The sequence below is a fragment of the Moschus berezovskii genome, chromosome 20 (genome assembly GCF_049115385.1).
Source record: "Moschus berezovskii isolate FMDL1 chromosome 20, NW_MosBer_1.0, whole genome shotgun sequence".
NCBI classification, from domain to species: domain Eukaryota; kingdom Metazoa; phylum Chordata; class Mammalia; order Artiodactyla; family Moschidae; genus Moschus; species Moschus berezovskii.
The window spans coordinates 55,475,471-55,494,283 of NC_142479.1; the positions used below are offsets into that span (position 1 = coordinate 55,475,471).

An 18,813-nucleotide genomic window follows, 5' to 3' on the forward strand; every position below is an offset into this window, starting at 1 on the left:
TAGTGGTCAAGAGGCATTTCTTCCTGCAGTCTTGGCCTGAGTACTAGACAGGGGCTGTGGGTGAAGTGTCAGTTGTGGTTGAGCTGGCCCCGCCTCAACGCAGAGGTTTGCTGCAGATCTGATGTAGTTGGATGGAAAGCACCTGTTTTCACCTGAATCTGGATCCTAGGAAGCTGTTTACACAGGGACTGCCCATCCTGTCCCTCCCTCCTCCATTGGCCCTGTCATATCTCCTATCACACTTCCTTTCTAGATGTCACCACTTTTTCAGCCTGGGCTCCCACCTCCCAACCCTGAAAACGTGGCCCAGGGTTCTGTTCTCCCCCCAAATTTGAGCAAGGAGAATCCATGCTGTTTCCCTTCCCTTTTCCTGTGAAAATCTGGCATGTTCTTCCTCACTGGCCAGGACCCAGGGCTCAGGGCTGCTCCAGCCTCCCTGTACTCTCTTGCCTGGGTGTTGCCTTTTCCCGCTCCCCTCCAAACTCTGTCCCCACCTTCAGCAAAAAAGTAACCTGAAGCCACAGCAGGAGAGGGGACACACAATTGGGGTTTGTACACAAGGGTAGCATGGTCATGGGAGTTTATCTGTGATCACAGAAACCACAGACCAAACCCTGCCTAAGGAAGCCCCAGGAGGGCTTCAAGGCTCTCATCAGTTCCCCTTCCCCTAACCTGGATGGGGAGATAGCTGCCCATCAATACATGAGATATTTCAGACAATCCTCTTGATAATCCTGGGAGGGAGAAGTCTGAGCAGCTACCACTGAGCCCATTTTCCAGAGGAAATAGTCAGAGGTCATTTGTTTTTCCTAAACCCGAATGGGAGGTTAAATGTCAGGGCCAGGGCCCAAACTCTGGTTATGTGTCTTTCAAACCCCAGACCCTTCTCCCATGGCAGCAAAGAGGACACAGGAGAACTCACAGGAGAAGCAGGGGCCTTTATTAGGGTCTGGCAGATGTAGTGGAGGTGAAATCCCAGGCCTGGGCCTAGGAAAAGGGAGAGGAGAGGCAGAGGCCCCCGGAGCAGAGGCAACCCCCCCACACCTCTACCTGGCAAGCCCTCCCCTACTGCAGGTTCCTCACTGCAGCCTCCCCCTGCCTCTGGGAACACAGAGCACCAAGAACTGCCAAGAAGGACCCTCTAGGGCCACAGCTTGGAGGGAAGCACAGGATCCAGGCGGCTGTCTCCCTACCATGAGAGGTCAGGGGAGCTCAATGTCCCCGCCTCTCCAACGGGATGAAGTGGGGAAGCTCCTTCTCTGTCCCCCAGAAGAGAACGAACACGTTCTCTCTAGTAGGGGAAAGGGAATAGGGCTTGGCCTCTAAGCAGGACCTAGAAAGAGGTCAGAGGTGAGGCTCCTGATGGAATTTCCCAGACACTACCTTCACACTCGAAGTCTCCCCTTTCCCTTCCCATCAGTTCTGGGGAGCAGCTCAGAGTCTGGGCCGGAGTGACTGATGGGCAGAGGAGATCTACTCCAAAGACATCTGTGGGTTTCAGAGTGGGGGTTTCCCCGACACCAAACTCAACTATGTACACAGGCAGCAGCCCCGGCGGCAGGGGAGCAGCTGCAAAGGGCTAGTAAGAGTAGCCACCCTTGGGGCCAAAGGGCTGGGCGGGGCCAGCCAGCTCTGGGAGGTAGGAGGGGCTCTCGTCCAAGTGGGACAAAGGGACTGTGTCCTCCTCACTGACCGGCCGGTCAAACTCAGCCTTGAGAGCTGGACGCTGATTGTCCGGGAAGGCCAGAGAGAAGAGGGCCTCGGGCTCGCACACAAATTTGTACACATAACGCTCGCCAGCCACCTGTAGGGGGAGAGGGCTGGGTCAATGTAGGGCTGGGAAAGCAGCCCCCCTGCAGGCCCAGGCAAATGCGTGAGTTCCTCCTGCTGCTTCGTTTAAGATGCCTCCCTTCACAATTCTTTTCCATTACTGCTCATCACATTTTTGAGAGGAAAATCTTAGGGTTGTCCATAATTTCTGGACTTCTCTGGTTCATTGTCTGCTCCTTCAAACTTGCTGAGAGATGCTCTCCTACCCCCAGCACCTTCCCACAGCCACTGCCCCCAACTCCCGTGTCTTTTTTAAAATTTCTTTTTGGCTGCACCTCACAGCATACAGAACTTCCCCAACCAGGAATCAAACCCACCCTCCTACAGTGGACGTGCAGAGTCTTAGCCACTGGACCACCAGGGAAGCCCACACCCACCCTGTCCTTGGACCCTTAACCCCTGACCTTCTGCATGATGCCTTTCTCGTAGTAGTATCGGAGTGAGCGGCTCAGTTTGTCGTAATTCATAGCTGGCCGGTTCTTCTGGATACCCCAGAGCCTGGCGACCTGGGGACAGGGGATAGTTGGGGGATGGCCATGGCACTCAGCAGAGGAAATATTGGGAGCAGGTCAGAAAGAGCACTTGAGATTCTTGGAGTACATGCTCAGCTGGCCCTGCAGCTAAGCACCAGCCCGCAGACCCCAGTTTGGCAGGAATTCAGGTTAAATAAAGCAGCAGTGCTGGTGAAGGCACATGTCACCAGTTCCCAGGGTTTCTTCAGCCCCCAACGCTGTTGGGAGGAGGGGTGGAGACATCCGAGAGGCCCACCTCCTCAGGCTCAATTAGTTTGAACTCCATCCCCCGGCCGGTCCAGGCAATGAAGTGGGCGTTCGTTGGGTCATCGAGCAGGGCCACCAGAAACTGCCACAGCTGCAAGGCACCCCGGCGCTGGTAGGGTGGACCCTCTCGGAAGCCTCCCATCCCTTCCTGCTTGATGTCTCCTGAGGAACATAGGAAACGAGGTGGAGGGCTTGTGCCTCTGGTGGCCCAAGCAACCCTGTCCCCTCTCCCCAGGGGTCTCTCCAGGCCCTTTCCCATGAAATGTGACGTGATTCCTGGGGGGACACAGAGGGCTCAAGCAGTCACTTCTCTGACCTTCAAACTTCTCAGGGACGACGCAGACATCATCTGGGAACGGTTGCAGAGGTTTCTCATAGCTATAGCCTTGAGGAGGAAGTGTGGGGGTCATTCAGATCTGGGAGCTCGCTGATACGAGACCCTAGAGGGACTCCTGGCCAGGAGCCCCTCCCCCACAGCAGGACTCTGTCCTCCAACTTGGAGGGCTTGGCAGGGGAGGAAGAGGGGTCTGCCTTACCCACGGTTCTGTCACCTGGAGAGGGCCCGGAGAAACCCTCTGTGTGAAGGTACATTGAGGCATATCCAGGGACATCTAAGGGGAGGAGAAGAAGGGAGATGTTGGAAGTGGCTGGGGTGAGGGCGGGGGCGGCAGTCCCCCATACATTCAAGAACATGCCAGCCTGCCTTCCGGTTCTTTCCCCAGAGGCCCGCCTACCCCCAGGTCCCGGGGGAAGTTCACCCAGAGGGAGTGTCAGGCTTGAAGCCCTCAACTTGAGGGCTGGGCCAGACAGCCTGGATGGCAGCAGCTGAGGCCAGGCAAAGCTGCTCCACAAGGCCCCGGATTCCAGGAGCAGCTGTTTCCTGTGAGTTTAGGGGGGAGGAGGAGGGTAGAGATGAACCTCCGGGGAAAGGGTTCAGTGTCCCAGGCTAAGATTCCCCTGGAATGGGCTGATGTCCGGTCAGCAGGGCAGGTTCCAGCCCATTGCGGGTGTGAGGGAGGGAGGAAAGGGGTGTGGGGGCAGGGAGAAGAAACACATATGCATCTATTTGTGGAAAATGCAGTGGGCACACCCGGCCGGGCCCTCTGTTTCCAGCTCTGACAGTAAGACAGTCCACTCTATTTGATTCCATTCCACAGGATTGACACCCCACCTGGAGGATGCTCTGGTGCAGCCAGCCTGTCAAGTGCCAGCCCCTTCCTGCCCTACCCCCTTCACTCCCACTATGAATGAGATGGTGAAACCCGACACCTCCGGGAGGAGGCGGGAGGGTGGGCTCATTCGTGCCTCCATTTTGTGAATGGAATTCCTGACTCCATTCAGAGGAAGCTGAAGGGGGAGGGGCAGGAGTTCAAGGACATGTAACTCGAGCTCCTCCGGTCTGCCTCCTTTGAAGGTCAGCGGACAAGAGTGTCTCCCTCCTACTTCCTCCTCCTCACTTCGGGACAGGGCTCAGGCGCAGGGCCCTGGGCTGGAGGAGAGGGGCTCCCTTCCGGTTCTGATTCAGGCAGCCTGGGGGATTTGGGGCTTATGCCCCTACCCCTAAAAGACTGACACCAGGAAAAGGGAAATTCAAACACTCTAGGCAGCTCTGAGCCTAATCTAGACTCTGAAATTTATTTTCTCTAATGCAAGTTGGCAGATAAACTCAAATTTGGAGCTGGTAACAATTAACTTGGGGCTTCCCTGGTAGCTCAGATGTTAAAGAAACTGCCTGCAATGCAGGAGACCTGGGTTCGAACCCACACCTGGGTCTGAAGATCCCCTGAAGGAGGACACGGCAACCCACTCCAGTATTCTTGCCTTGGGAAATCCCATGGACAGAGGAGCCTGGTGGGCTACAATCCATGGGATCACAGAGTTGGACATGACTGAGTGACTAACACACACGACAGTGTTAACAGGAGACAAGATTTCCTGGGCCTTTCCCTGGCTGCTTGGGCTTTTGAGCAGTAGCTGTTGTTTATGAACACCGTGGCTGAGTGCATCTCATTTCCATCAACAGCCAGGTGGAACTAGAATTTAAAGTAGTCCCTACTTCCAGTCCCCAGCTCTGGCCAGGATGGTGGGTTGTTTCAACCAGGAGGCTCAAACAGGATGTGGAAACCACACCTGAACCCTGCCTTCCAATTGGGAAGTGTGAGCCTGGCTAGTTCAAGTTCATGTTTCTCCTCATTCAAATCCCTTTGTATTTCTTAAGCTTCTGTGGGGACAGGGACCGATGACACGTCCTATTCATCCGTGTCCACCAACTGCACACACTCGCACACTCATGCTCCTGGCATAGTACTTCCGTCCCAGTAGGTATGTAAGCCCCCAGACACCCATTAAATAGAAATGGGAAAAAATGCCTTAACTTTCCTATCAAGTCACAAGCTATCTGAAGGCTAGGACTGGCACATCTCACTTATTGAATGTAAGTCTGCTGACTGAAAAGGGACAGTTCTTTTTGAATCTATGAAAAGAAGTGGTAGGTTCGTGGGTTAAATATATGAACTAGTAAAAGGATAGGAAGGGGAGACATGCTGTGTTTAATGGCCCTGTTCACTTGATCACATGCCACCCTACCCAACAATCCCCTTGAAACTCCTCCATCCCCTTCCCGGGAGCATCTCTTACCTGAGTCGTAGGAGAAGTCCGTTTGCTCCTGTTTGATCACCACCCCCGCCCCTGGGTACCTGTGCCCACTGACTCCACCCTGGCCCACTGCCGGCTGGCCGGCCTGTTCATACAGGGGGTCAAGGTATTCCTGCTTGAAGCTCTGCTGAGGGTAGGGTGGGCAGGGCTCCGACAGCTGGTGTTGATAGGGGGCAGGGAGGGGTTCCCGGCCCGCTCCCTGAGAGGGTGTGAAGGAGTGGCAGACATCCAGGGGCTGCTGGAAGATGGAGCTGCATGTGGTTGGATGAAGAAAGAAGAGAATATTAAAAGCAGTCCTCCAACCCTGAGGGATGGGATGGGGAGTGAGGTGGGAGGGGGGTTCAGGATGGGGGACACATGTACACTCATCACTGATTCATGTCAATATATGGCAAAAACCACTACAATACTGTAAAGTAATTAGCCTCCAATTAAAATAATTAATTAAAAAATAAAAGTAGGCCTCCTTGTGCCTGCTGCTCTCAGAGCTTACAGTGTGGGGGGCGGGGGTGAAGGAAGGGGCAGGGAGAGGTCAATATCCTCACCTTTCCCCATGCCAGGTCTCTTAAGGGCCAGTGAAGAACACTCCAGAGAAAAACTGGTGAGATGCGGGTCTCCCTCTCTCCTTACCTGTGCTCCCCGAGGTACCCGTGGCCAGGGTGGGGCTGGGAGGCGCTGGAGGATCTCAGGAAATTCCGTTGTTCTGCCCGGGGAAAGGGCTGCAGGGGTGACTGTCCGGGGGCACCAGGGGCAGGGGACTTGATGGCGATTTGTCTAGGGGGGTCATAGGCACTGGAGGTGAGGGGGAGGGAGACAGGGGTGAGGGGGCAGAGAAGCTGGGCAAGCATCTTTGAACCCTACATTCCCTGGGAAGTTAGGTCACAGGGATTATGGGAGAAGAGAGGGTGCCAGGGTACCAGACTCTGCCCCAAATAAACATTTTTTTCTTTCTTAATCCTAAAGCCAGGTGTAATCTTGAAAACACCTCTCCCCAGCTCACAGCAACTGGGTAGGGTCAGACAGTGGCTTCTCCAGTGGATATACTCTGCTCTTTTTAATATTTTGGCCACAACGTGAGGCACGTGGGTGGGGGGCTCTTAGTTTTCCAACCAGGAATGGACTCTGCACCACCTGCACTGGAAGTGCAGCCTTAACCACCGGACCACCAGGGAAGTCCCTGCCCTCGTCTTAATATACATCCCTTGAACCTCCTGTTGTATTTTTCATCCTAACTACTCCGGGAAATCCTGAGCTATATTACCCTATTACAGGAGCTTGGAAATCCTTTCTATTGTCTAATCTGCATCTCAAATGCCGCCACTGCTCACCAGGTGCCCGCCCCCACCCCTCCATCCAACCCTTCCTTCCCCAGGGTGGGGCTAGGGCTCACCTGGAGTAAAGGCACTGCTCGCCATGGTGATAGGGGAGGGGGGGCTTCCTGCTGCAGGACAGGGCCGGGTCTGTGCGAGGACTCTGGGGCTCCTTCTTGATCCTGGTGGTGGGGCTGTGGAAAGCTACTGTGGGGGTTGGGGGAGGCAGAGCAAGGCCTGAGAATGTCACAGGAGAGGCAGGAAGAGCTTCCGATGCCTTCTGACATCTGCTCTTTAACCATCAGTTGGATGCTGGTATAGCCTCATCCCCCTTCTCTGGGTCACAATTGTCAGAAGAATCATAGACACTTCTAAGAACAGTCTGGCTATTTATATTATGTCTAGTTTTATACTTTTGGCTCATGTCCAGTATGAACCAAAGAAACTGTCTAAAGTTCAACATTTAGTGCAACCCAACCCACCCCCACCCTGCCCAAAACACCTTTGTAGGAGCAAGCATCTCCAACCAAAGGCCTGTGGTTTTCCTGACCGTCCTGGAAAATTCCAAGGGAGAGAAATGTTTTCTTATTTGGGGCTATAAAGCATCTTTCTTTTTCTGGTTAAGGCTGGATATTAGCCCACTTGCATGTCAGCTGACTAGCATCATACACACTCCTAATTATCCGTGAAGAACACTGGCCTTTCCTGTGGCCCCTGCTGGGTCTGCCAACTCCAGTCACCAGGCCGAGCAGCAAAGAGTTGGTTTCAAGACTGGGAGTGTGAGTCAAAACCCACAATCGACTTCTCTGTTGTTGATTATTTGTGCTCTGTTTCATTTCATTGGTCAAGACCACTGAAAGCTAAGTATCAGACATTAAAGCAGGGTTTCTCAACAGCAGCACCAGTGACATTTGGGCCACATAATTCTTTGTCATGGGGGCTGTCCTGAGCATCGCAGGATGTTAGCTCCCTGCTTCTATCCATGAGATGCCAACAGCACCCCACCCTCAGCTGTTAACAGGCCCAAATGTCAACAGACATTGGTCTCCTGAGGTGCCAAGTCATCCCTAGTTGTGCACAAGTAACTTAGAAGGGTAGAACTGGCCCCCACTGCACTGGTCTAAGCCCCTCGTTTCAGAAATAAGGAAAGGATCAGAGAGGTGAAGCGTCTGCTTCAAGGTCACACAGCTAGAATGGGCAAGCCCCGATGTGCACCAAAGTTTTCATCTCCCAGTTACTGCTGGGCCTTTTGAGTCCAAACCCAAATGGGGAGCTCTGCCCTTCACCCTTTTTTCAGAGGACAGAACAAGTTGATCTTTTGCGATCCTCTATCCCTATGACTCATTTCCTGCCCTCCCCCATTCCCCATCCCCTCTACCCAGGGCCCTCTACTCACAGTTTTCCGAATGGAAATCAGGAACAAACTGCTCGTCACTGTCTGGTACCTGAGCTGCAGAGAGAGGTCAGAGGTGAGTCTGGGCTGGGGGCCCTGGATGGCAGCCCCTGGCAGACTCCATTATTGCAGCCCTGCAGATTAGCACCAGCCCGAAGGGGCAAACAGCTTTCCTAGGGCTGAAAGTAACTCCACCCAGGTCCTAGCACCCTCCCTCTCGGGGCTCCCTTAACACCCTGGAGGGAAGGCTGCAGTTCTCAGAACCCGTCTGAGCAGATTCCAGAGTTGTGTCTTAGGTGCTTTGTCTTTTTTCCCTCCATTTTTCTCAAGTGAAGACAACCCAGCCCCTCAGAGTTTACAAAGTTCCCTGAAAGCAGAGTCACATCTGGGATGGGCAGGCATGACAAGGAGTGAGAGTCTGTGGACTTAGAATCACATGGGAAGATTCTGAATCTGGGCTGGGCCCAGAACTTCGCAAGTGAAATCTAGAGCCTGGGAAAGGAGATGGAATGGAAGGAAAAGACTGATTCAAGAGAGGTGATGAGAGTATGACAACGGGGGAGGAGGAGGCTGGGGTCACTGGCCGTCATGGTGCTTTATCCCTCTGATGTGCAACTAGGAGAGAGAAGGGCTTCCTAAACTGGAACTCTGAGGAGCACTCCCAGGGTGCCAGTGTGGGTGGAGCTGGGTTTGGGGATTAGGCAGGAAAACTAAAATAGCACAACAGCTCATCCGTGGCCCCCAGGCTGGATATCCGGGCTCTGATTTGTAGTTCTTATTCTGGTCTCGCCAACTCCTTCAGGTGGGATCCAGCTGAGTACCTCTCCTGACCCGAGAATCTTTGCCCACTTTTTGCCCCTTTCTCAGGAATAAATAGATAACAGCAGGAAGGGAAAGGGTAGACACCAAGAAGGACTTCCCGATAGTCTGGGAAGAGAGTGGCTTGAAGGTAAGGCAGTGGAACCCACAGAGACAGGTCGCTCATCCCCTGTAGGCTGCTCTCAATGGGGAATGGGAAAGGTCATGGATAAAATGACAGCAGAGTTGGAAATGGCTGGTAAGGGTGAGGGATACAAGGAGATGGCTGGAGAACACTGTCACTCATCCCAGTCTATACAGGACACACCCCAATCTCTATGGCTTCCCTGCTGGGCCAAGGCTCCACTGTCTTCCTTGGGTTTCAGCCATGACCTCAGATCAGAACTCCCTACTTCTACTCTCCACATGGCTGTCAGAGGGATCTTTTATAACAGAAATCCAATCACTTCTCTCCCTTGCTTAAAGCATGAACCCCAAACTCTTTGCCCTTGGCCTCCGTGGCCTCGAAGGTTCTGGCCCTTGCTTATCTCTCCGACCTGCCTCTCCTTGCCTGTTACCCTCCAGAACTCTGGTCTGCTTTTGGGTCCTGAACAGCTTGACCCCTCTTCCCTACATCCTGGCCTGTTATTTTCTGGCCTCTGAAGTCTTAGCTCACTTTGCCCTTTCAGAGGCCTTCTCTGACCACCTAAACTGAACTGGTCCCTCCCGGCTCTCGATCACATCACTGTTTTATTTTTTCCCGAGCACATATGACTTCTTGAAAGTATTAACTTAATTTATGCATATGTAATTTATGTGTTATTTATTATCCATCTCTTCTAAGAAGAAGTTAAGCTTGCTGAGGGCAAGGGATTTATCTGTCTTGTTTGTCTGACTCCCACGCACCCCTGAAACAGGGTCCCATTCAGAATAGACACATTATTTGTTGACTATATGAATAAACATACAATGAACCCCTGGCGAGCAACATGGGCCTGGGAGCAAGAACTAAGGAGATCCTAACCAACCAGCCCTTCCTTCTCCTTGAGGGCTCCCTCTCCACCACCAGGTAATATTAGAGGCAGGTCCTCCAGGTAAAACATATCTCACAAAGGATGCTTAAGGCTGTCATCAATTGCTTGGGAGGTGGATTCATTATCAACTTGCTTTAGACATCAGAGGTGTCAAGTGCTTTAAAACACACATTTATCGAGGGGAGGGATAAATTGGGAATATAGGATTAACAAATGCACACTATCATTTATAAAGGAAACAGCAAGGATTTACTGTGTACCACAGGGAACTCTATTCAATATCTTGTAATAATCTATAAGGGAAAAAATTAAAAAAAGAATATAGGTATAGATACACATGTATATATGTATAACCAAATCATTTTGCTTCACAGCTGAAACTTAACACAATATTGTAAAGAACTATACTTCAATAAGAAACAATAAAATAAAATACACACTTATAGACTGGTGACTTCTTGACAGAGGGAACCCAACAGCTGAAGGGTTTAAGAATCAGGAACCCCCCAGCCCCTAAAGAACTTATGGAAGAAACATCAGCACAGAACAATTCTGAAGTGATCAAATAGATCAGTAAGGCATGAAATCCCTTGGCAAAAACAAACAAAAACCAACACAGTACATCTTTTTAGGAGCGCAACTAGGGCACAAAGGCAACCGTTCCCAAACTGGCCCCAGTCAAGAAGCCTGGGACACTCTTAGAAACAGATTCCCAGGCCCCACCCTTGGAGAGTCACTCCAAAGGCCCAGGGTGGGGGTATCTATCTCTCTCTATTTTTTTTTTGGCTACACTGTGTAGCAGGCATATGGGATCTTAGTTTCCCAACCAAGGATCGAATCCTCACCTCCTGTATTCTGCTCAGTCAACCACTGGACCACCAGGGAAGTCCCAGGCACCTGTATTTTAACACACGCCCCTGGTAGCCCCTAAGAATAGGCAGGTTTGCAAAACTGGATAAAGGGAAGGATGCAAAACCTCAACTGCCCAGGTGGGTAAGACCCAAGCCCATCCATGGTGTGCCCTTTGGCACAACCATAGGTGAGAGCCCCCCAGACGGGCAGAATGGGGGTGACAGGAGCAAAATGAACACTTTTTCCCTCCCTGCCACCTGGGCAAGAAGGGTCCCGAGGGTGGGAGAGGTGCAGCACATGCGGGAGGCTGACGCACTCTGGGCCCCCTCTGGGGCTTCATTAACTGCCAGTTTCCATTGAGGTAATGGGCTGGGGGCACCTCCTGCTGGCGTCACAAGTCAGGTCACATGGTGGTAGAGAACCCTGGGGTCGTCTTGACCTTCTTCTTGCCTCAGGCCTGAAGGTTTGACCCGAACCCCCAATCCCCAAGCAGTCCAGGAGGCCACCCCCGGCACCCCGGTAATACCTCAAAAGGGGTGGTGCTGTCCTCATCCCAGGCCAGGAGAGATCAGCCAAGGCAAGAAGGGGCTGTGGTGTGAACCCTAGTGCCTGCCTGGCCCCTCCCCAGAGCACCAGCTCCTCCTAGAAGGGCAGGACAGGGCCTCCGTGGCTCAGGGACTATCAAGGATGGAAATAGGAACACAGAGCCTCGCGTTCCTGGAGAGCAGGAGAATTTCTAATGACCATGTTTGGTCTCGAGTGTCAGCCACTCCTTACTTATTTGTTGACTTGGCTGAGCTTAGGCTGCCAAGCCAGTGTGCCAGGGTCTGCCCCCAACTCCATCCTGGCACTAAGGTGGAGTTTATCTGCCTGGGGACATGGCAGAGGATTAAGGAGGGGACAGGAAAGGTGCCAAGCCAGCATAATGCCCAGAAAGAGAATTTCAGGGAACATCCCTCCAGTGGGAGGGGAGTCAGCAGAAAAGGGGCTTAGGGGCTTCCCACCTGGGCTCCAGGAGGACAGGTAGGTGCAAATAGCCAAGTAGCGAAGCCCATCCCAAGTAAACCACCCACCTATACAATATATACTCCATCACCTTCTCCCTCTCCGAGGGTCCAACTACAGGGCAGAGGGGCCTCTTAAGGAGCCCCAGTGGAAATGGGGGGAGGCATCCCCTGGAGCTCCTTCTCCATTTTGTCACCACTGGCCTCTCCCCCTTACCCCGCCCCCACCCTGGCAGCATACTGGAAGGAACCAGTTCTCTATCTATGGAGGGGACATTTGTCCCCAAGAGCCTTCTGGAAGGGGAGGAGACAGAAAGATATAGAAGGAGGCACTGTAGCTGGGGAAGACCAGAGGAAGGAATTAACCCCATCTCTTCTCACAGACAGACTGAGCCCCAGCATGCACACACATGGATTCACACACACCCAACTGCCTTTTACTTCACGGCTTTACACGGGTGAAACACATCCACATGGGATCTCTTCTTGGATTTACAAATACGAACAGGAAAAACCAAAGGACGAGGGGGCTGCAGACCTCAGAGGAAGACTTGGGACCGATGGTTCTTATGCAAAGGGGAGCACAGACCCACCCCTTTTAGAATCTCATAGGAGCTATGGATCCTTCTCTTCTTAGAAACATTCACAGTCCTTTGTGTATGTTGCACCCCTAACGATTTTATACACATATCAGAGGGCTCAAGGACCCCTACAATCTATCCACAGAGCTTGTGGGAATCCACAGACCCCGTTATGGACTCCTGCCTCATACAAAGAACATACATGACCCAGAGTCAATGTTCCTTATCACCAAGAGACCAAAGTCATTGCCTCTGAGGGTTCCAGAGGGCTCCCCACAAACCCGGAAAGGAACCCTTGACCAGAAGCACATCTTTGACAATAACCAGACACAGCTTGGGCTCAGCCGGTCTGAGCCCGGGGTTTCCCTGCAGTAGCCTGGTTCTTTCTCCAGCAATTCAGCAGATTCCCAGGCACCCCGAAAATAGACACACCTTCTTAGCCTCACATCACCCCACCCCTCTATCCATCTGGAAAACCCCCAATTCAAAGATGTCTGAGCTGCCTCCACAGACCCCCACTCACCCTCACCCTCTATGTTGCTGGACACCAGATGCTGAACCCACAACCACCTCCACCGGAATCCAACCTGGTGTTCCCCTATTTCTTCACAGCCCCACCCACACTTCAAGGACCCACAGCTTCAATCCAGATTGGGGCTTTAGGGAGAAATCAAGCTCCGGTCCCCAGTCCTACGCACCCCACCACTGGCAAGTTTCCAAATGAACTGGTCCCTCCCTGCCACCCCAAAGCTCCCTCTGGGCTGCAAGGGTCACTGACCTGGTGGGAAGAGGCAGGAGAGGAGGCTGGGGTGGTGCTGGGACGGTGCAGGGGGACAGGGCCCCGGCAGCTGCATCTGTCTCCGCAGAGAGAGCGAGAAGGAGCAATCGGCCACAGCATCCCCCTCTCAGGCCTGGCCATCCATCGCCAGCTGGGAACCTGAGCTGCTCCCTCAGAAGGAAGGAGAGGGAACCAAGGAGATCCCAGCGCCTCCCCCCACCCCAACCTGCGTCTTGCGATCCCCACCCCCACCTCCCCACCCACTGGATTTAAATGTACAGGGACTTCCAGGGCAGCAGCGTGAAACACACACTGGCTGTCACGCTGACACATGCAGATAGACACAAGTACAATTTCTAGACCCTCACAGCCAAGGGGTGGGGCTTCCAAGGTTGACAGAAGATGAGAACATTTTCCTCCCCTTCCCATTCCAAACCCCGCTGGTTCCGAAACGCCAACGTCTGAGCCTACCCCTAGATCACAAGCCCCAGGAGCTGCCCACTTGGAGGAGCCTAGGGACCCTCAGCTGGACAGACAGGAGCCTGGCGAGCCAGACAGAAATCAGGCGTTAGGAAAGGAAGTCTTTGAGAGACCCTGGAAACTGACACCACTGCGTTCTTTTAGCTCCAGCCCAGCTCCGGAACCTTGAGTGGAGGATGGGCAGGATGGGCAGACTGGGCATAGCTCTGCTTGTAATTCACAGCTGGGCACACAGGGCTTGCAGAATCAGGAAAGGCGGCCACAATCGCCCTAGAGCCCCCAGATCTCTCCAGCATCCATGAGGACATTGAGCCATGAATTCCAAAATGTCTTGAGTGCTTGCTCCATGCTAGTCATTCTGTTAATGTATATATTTAGGGGGATACTACAGCGGTCACAATAGATCTAGTCTGTCTAGTCAGAGGTCTTTCCCTTTTACTCCAGGCTTTTAAAGATGGTTCTAGAGAAGCTGGGTTTGAGTTTTAAGAAATCATCCAAGAGACACAGGTGGAGGGATGGGGAGATCTAAAAGAAGAGAAAAGCCCTTAAGAAGGGGTTCTTAGTGCTGTGGTTTCTTGGGTTTCAGTGTTACAGTGAAGGGACCCTCAGATGGGGGTAATAACCCTTCCCTCTCAGAGATTGTCTCAACACCAAAAGCCGCCTACCTGCAGTCCTGCTAGTGACACCCTTCGTCTCCACCCAAATACACCAAGGGATTCCACTAGGAGACCTCCTAGAACACACCTCCCTACGGAGAGGCCCACCTACTGACCCCACTCCAGCCAGCTCGAAGCTCACCCCCTCTGCCACCACCACCGAATCCCGCCCCTAGCAAACTGGAGGAGCAGTTTTCCTAGGGAAGGAGGGAGGATCGACTGCCATTAGAATTACAATCAAGGCGATTTGGGGGAGAAGCCCTGGGCAGCTTTGCCAAAGTGATGCAAAAAAAGAAAAAAAAAATTATTTAAACTTTTGTTGTTCTTTTGGCTCAGCCAGTAAATCGTTTGGCGCTGGGGGTTGGGAAGAAGAGAAACCAAGGGGGTAAAAATGAATGTTTCGGCAATTCCAGAAGATAGGTAACAAATGAATTGCTCCTTCTGTTTCTCCTGTTTCTTACACTCACTCCCCCGCCCCAAAACCCTAACACACACCTCAGCCTGGGGGCTGGTGCCAAACAAACTTTGCAAATGAAAATTTCAACCAGGAAAACGGGCCTGGGGCCAAGTTCCATTCAAATAAGCAAATACCCCACACAATGGTCTGATTCATCCCCAGGCCTAGTTACACAAGCCTGGCTCAAGGCAGAGAAAATAAATATCAATATAAGTATCCACACAGGGCGCTGGAAAGAGTGGAAAGGCAGGAGACTTGGGGAAGGGGCCTTGCAGAGGCCCTGGAGGCCAGCGAGAGAGGAAGTGAGCTAGGTTGGAATACTAGGGGTAGAGAGCACCCCCCACCCCAATAATAGTTTTAGGTCACAGAACTACTCACCTTCAGCGAGCCACGTCTCCTGGAAGTGAGTTAGATCCTGGAAGAGATCTGAGGGTTGAATAATGGAATGGAGAAGGTGAGGTGGAGTGGCGGTGAAAGAGTGGGAACCCTAAGGAGCCCGGTGACCTCCCCCTTAGGGGTTGGGGGAGAATGAACAGTCCCTTGGAGGGCAATTTTTTTGGGGGGGAAAGGGCAAGGGCTTCAGGTTCAGCCCTCAGGGTGTGTGAGGGGAGGAGGGTCGCGTTTTGTCTCTCTGTCTGTTTACCTTCGGAGTCGGGGGGCGGCAGGGAGCCTGGGTCCATGAGCTTCCCCTGTGGGACCGTCAGAGCTTCGCGCAAGCTCCCATTTCCGGGCGATTTCTGCGGGGAAGGGGAAGAATGTCCCCGAGTCACCCTGAGGCCGCCTGGTCTGGGGGCGGGGCTGGGGTCCCGGGGTGACTCTGGGGCGGGCAGCCCTGGACCCCGCGGGGTGGATTGGGGCGGGTGCAGGGTGGGGGCGGGCGTGGAGGCCGGCGCGGCGCTCACGCTGCAGAAGGTGTAGGGCACTTGCTGGTCCAAGTATCCGCCTTTCATCCTCCGCTCCATCCGGCCGCTCCCTCCGGCCACACGGCCCGGGCCCCGCGCGGGGGCAGAGACCTGGGGGCGGGGGGGCTGCGTTCGCACACCGTCTGGGGAAGGCAGCAAGGTGGGGGTGGGTAAGGGCGGCGGGGAGGGGCAGTCCCGAGGCTCCGGGTCCGACGGCAAAACTTCTCCGACTCACTCGGAGGTTTGGGGAGGCGATGGGGAGGTTTCCGCCTGCAGAGCTTAGCGCCGTCACACTGCCCTCCCGCCAAAGGAGGTCCCACCTGCTCCTGGGAACCGGGGTCGCCGTTTCGGCTGCTTTCTGCAACCCTGCTTTGCCCAGACTTGGTTACATAAGACGTGTGTGTGTGTGTGTGTGTGTGTGTGTGTGTGTGCGCGCGCGCGAGTATGCGCTCGCGCGCGGAGGAGCAGGCGAGGCGCGCACCATTCGCACGCCCACAACTCGGGCGCCCCCTCCAACCCTGAATCCCAGCGCCTCCCACCCCTGCCCTGGAATCTGCGGAGGCGGCGGTGAGAGTGTGGTGAGTGTTGGATGCGAGGCTGGGAATCACACTCTCCCTCCCTCTCCCTCCCGTAGCCTCACCTGAGGCCCGGGCGTCTGCACTGGAGCCGCGAGGGGTCCCGAGCATCCCCCCCGGGTGGCACCGAGGGTCGCGGGGCTAGGCCGGAGCTAGGCGACCCCGGCCCCGGGTCCCTAGCGCACCGGCTTGTTTTCCGGGCGCCGCCGACAGTTGTGAGCCCGGGGGAGCCGCTGATTGGTGCATTTCCTTCGCCTCTGCCTCGGCTCTGTCTACCCCCCACCCCGCTCCCTTTGTTTCATTGACTTTTGTGAATGAAACCCCAGGGCCCGGCACGCCCGCCAATCCCGAGACTCGCCCTGCCGAGCCGGAGGGGCGGAGTTTCCCAGCAGCAGGGGCCAATGAGAACTCAGGGGTTGGCTCCCGGTTTCATTCACCGCTTGGGCTCCCATTCATAAAAAAATAAACTCCTTGCGGCCGGAGTTCATTCATAAAGAGCTGAGAGAAAACTGGGGAAGCCAAGGACCCGACGGCTTCTCTATGGGACTCGGTGGTGACCCTGACGCTCTGCTAACTCCTCCGGCTGGCGTCTGCATACGTCTCTGTGCATCCGCGTGTACGTGGGAGTGTGAATGTATCTGTGTGTGAGCCCTGGGGGGGAGGCGAGCGGACTTGCATGCCCAGAGGAACAATAATAACGAGCATTTATGAAGCTCTCTGCTTCCACGTGCTCATTTCATTCCCATAAGCTGGCGAAGGGGTTCTATTGTTTCCATTTTACAGAGACTGAAAATGAAAACTCAGAGAGGGGCGGTGGCTTGGCCACTCGGGGCGTCTGGAGTTTGCAGCTCCCGACCCTCTACATTTTCCGGTATAGCCCTTTGAGGCCACAATTAAGTGAATTAAAGGTATGTGGCAACAACTGATACACAGTAGGAGCTCAATAAATGTAAGCTGACACGGAATCCAGGCTTTTCCTCAAGGGTCTGTTCTCTGCAGAGCTGTTCTGTGACCCACTTTCCATTGATTGAAGCAGAAACTAGAGGCCCGGCTTGGACCTCTGAAAGTGCAGTTCTCTCTCTGCTATCTTTCCTCTCATCCTGAGAGCAAGCACAGAGTATTAGGGAGCAAAACCCCAGAGATCTGATGATCTGAAGCAGGACTGCGTTCAGTTCTAGCCAGCAAGCTTCTCATAGTCTTTGTCACCTCATTCATTTAGTAATTCATTTGATAAACATTTATTGTGCCAGACAGTGCTGGGTGCCAGACAGGAAGCTGTGACCAAGACAGACACTCGATGGGAGCTGGACTGCTTAGGCTGGAGCCACGGGGGCACATAGAACTTGAAGTTCCCCAGGTCTTTTTTTTTTCTGTGACAATCTGGGTCTAGAGTCGATGCGTTCCTTTGAGGAGATATTGATTTTGTTTCCTACCTGTTTGTGATAAACATTAGAGACTGACCAAACCTCAGGCTTGCTTTCAAAATTCGTCTAATCTAACACCCCCACTTTCCAGATGTGGCTGTGGAACTTCAGAGAAGGAAATGATACGTGAAAGCTGTTGTCAGGGTCAGAACTGGGACTAGAACACCAAACCTCTAGCACCTGTTTGGGGCTCATTAAAGGAAATCATCCCGGGCAAATGAAAATAAACTTCCTCCTCTCTTTTTTTAAAAATTATTTATTTGGCTGTCCTGGATCTTAGTTGCAGGCATGTAGGATTTTTAGTTGCAGATCTAGTTCTCTGACCAGGGATCCAACCAAGGTGCCCTGCATTGGGAGCATGGAGTCTTAGCCACTGGACCACCGGCGAAGTCCTCACTTCCCTCTCTTTTCAGCTGAAATGTTTAAGTCTCATGCCTACTGCTGTCTTCTCCAGGAAGCCTTCCAGAGAGCCCTAATCAGTTCCTTAAAGACACTACAACATTCTTGCCTATATCTCTGTTGTTGGTATCTTTTTCTGCTACATGGTCATCAATTGTTTGGAGAGTTCTCCAGGGCCTGGAGAAGATCTTGTTTGATTTGCATCTTTAAATCTTTCCCTAGCCTACTACATGCTCATAAAGGGTCCCAGGAAATACCTGTGCAGTGAGTAGGTAATATTAATACAATAAAGACCAAACTAATTGAGCTTAACAGAAACCCTGCCCAAGAAAGGAGAGACAAGCCCAAGCAAATCCCAGCTTTAAGCTGGATGGGACCAGTTTAGGGAGGAGCTTATGCCTCTGAGTCAAGAGAAGTGGGGGAAGAGGACAGAGGGTTCTTCCAGGAAGGCAGCTCTGATGTAGTTTCCATGACAATGAAGAAGATTCTGGCAGATCCTGGACAGAGCTCTCCAGTCCCGGGATCTCTTAAGGATGCCCAGTGTTTCTGAGTTTTCCCATTTCTCTGGAGGGCCCCTGGCTCCCTGGACAGTAAGTGCTTCCTCTCCATTCCTCATCCAGGGTTGTGACTGAGGGGCCCTCCCCCTCTGGCTCTGGCTCAGAGTGCTGGCTGAATGGAAGAAGATACTGCTGCTGTTGCCATCGGCCTCTGATTCAACATCCAGGCTCAGAGCAGTGACACCTCCAAGGGAAACATTTGAGCCTCTTCCAGGGCTTGAGATAATTGGGGAGGGGAAGGAATAGAGGGGCTGGAAGTTTCTGTTGGAAATCTTATCACAATAGCCATTTAAAGACTTCCCTGTCAGTCCAGTGGTTAAGACCCTACTTTCAAAGTAGGGCACATGGG

At 53.2% G+C, this 18,813-nt stretch overlaps 1 protein-coding gene across 7 annotated transcripts; it reads right to left on the reverse strand.

Annotated features, from left to right (window-relative positions):
* Window positions 1–71: 71 nt before the first annotated feature.
* ETV4 (ETS variant transcription factor 4) lies at window positions 72–16,361 on the reverse strand. 7 transcript variants are annotated; one of them, XM_088829149.1, is made up of 13 exons: window positions 16,150–16,361; window positions 15,510–15,652; window positions 15,251–15,344; window positions 14,986–15,033; window positions 7,971–8,024; window positions 6,655–6,781; window positions 5,895–6,038; window positions 5,247–5,515; window positions 3,146–3,220; window positions 2,926–2,994; window positions 2,599–2,771; window positions 2,235–2,336; window positions 72–1,804 (listed from the first exon to the last, which is right to left on the reverse strand). In XM_088829149.1, exons 1-13 carry the CDS (start codon window positions 16,193–16,195, stop codon window positions 1,580–1,582), a joined length of 1,569 nt encoding a protein of 522 aa, XP_088685275.1. In that variant the 5' UTR covers window positions 16,196–16,361; the 3' UTR covers window positions 72–1,579. The 7 variants fall into 7 exon arrangements, with proteins under 7 accessions (XP_088685275.1, XP_055263955.2, XP_088685276.1 ...); XM_055407980.2 differs by having other exon boundaries at window positions 5,895–6,056; XM_088829150.1 differs by having other exon boundaries at window positions 5,895–6,056; window positions 15,510–15,620; window positions 16,150–16,354.
* Window positions 16,362–18,813: the final 2,452 nt, after the last annotated feature.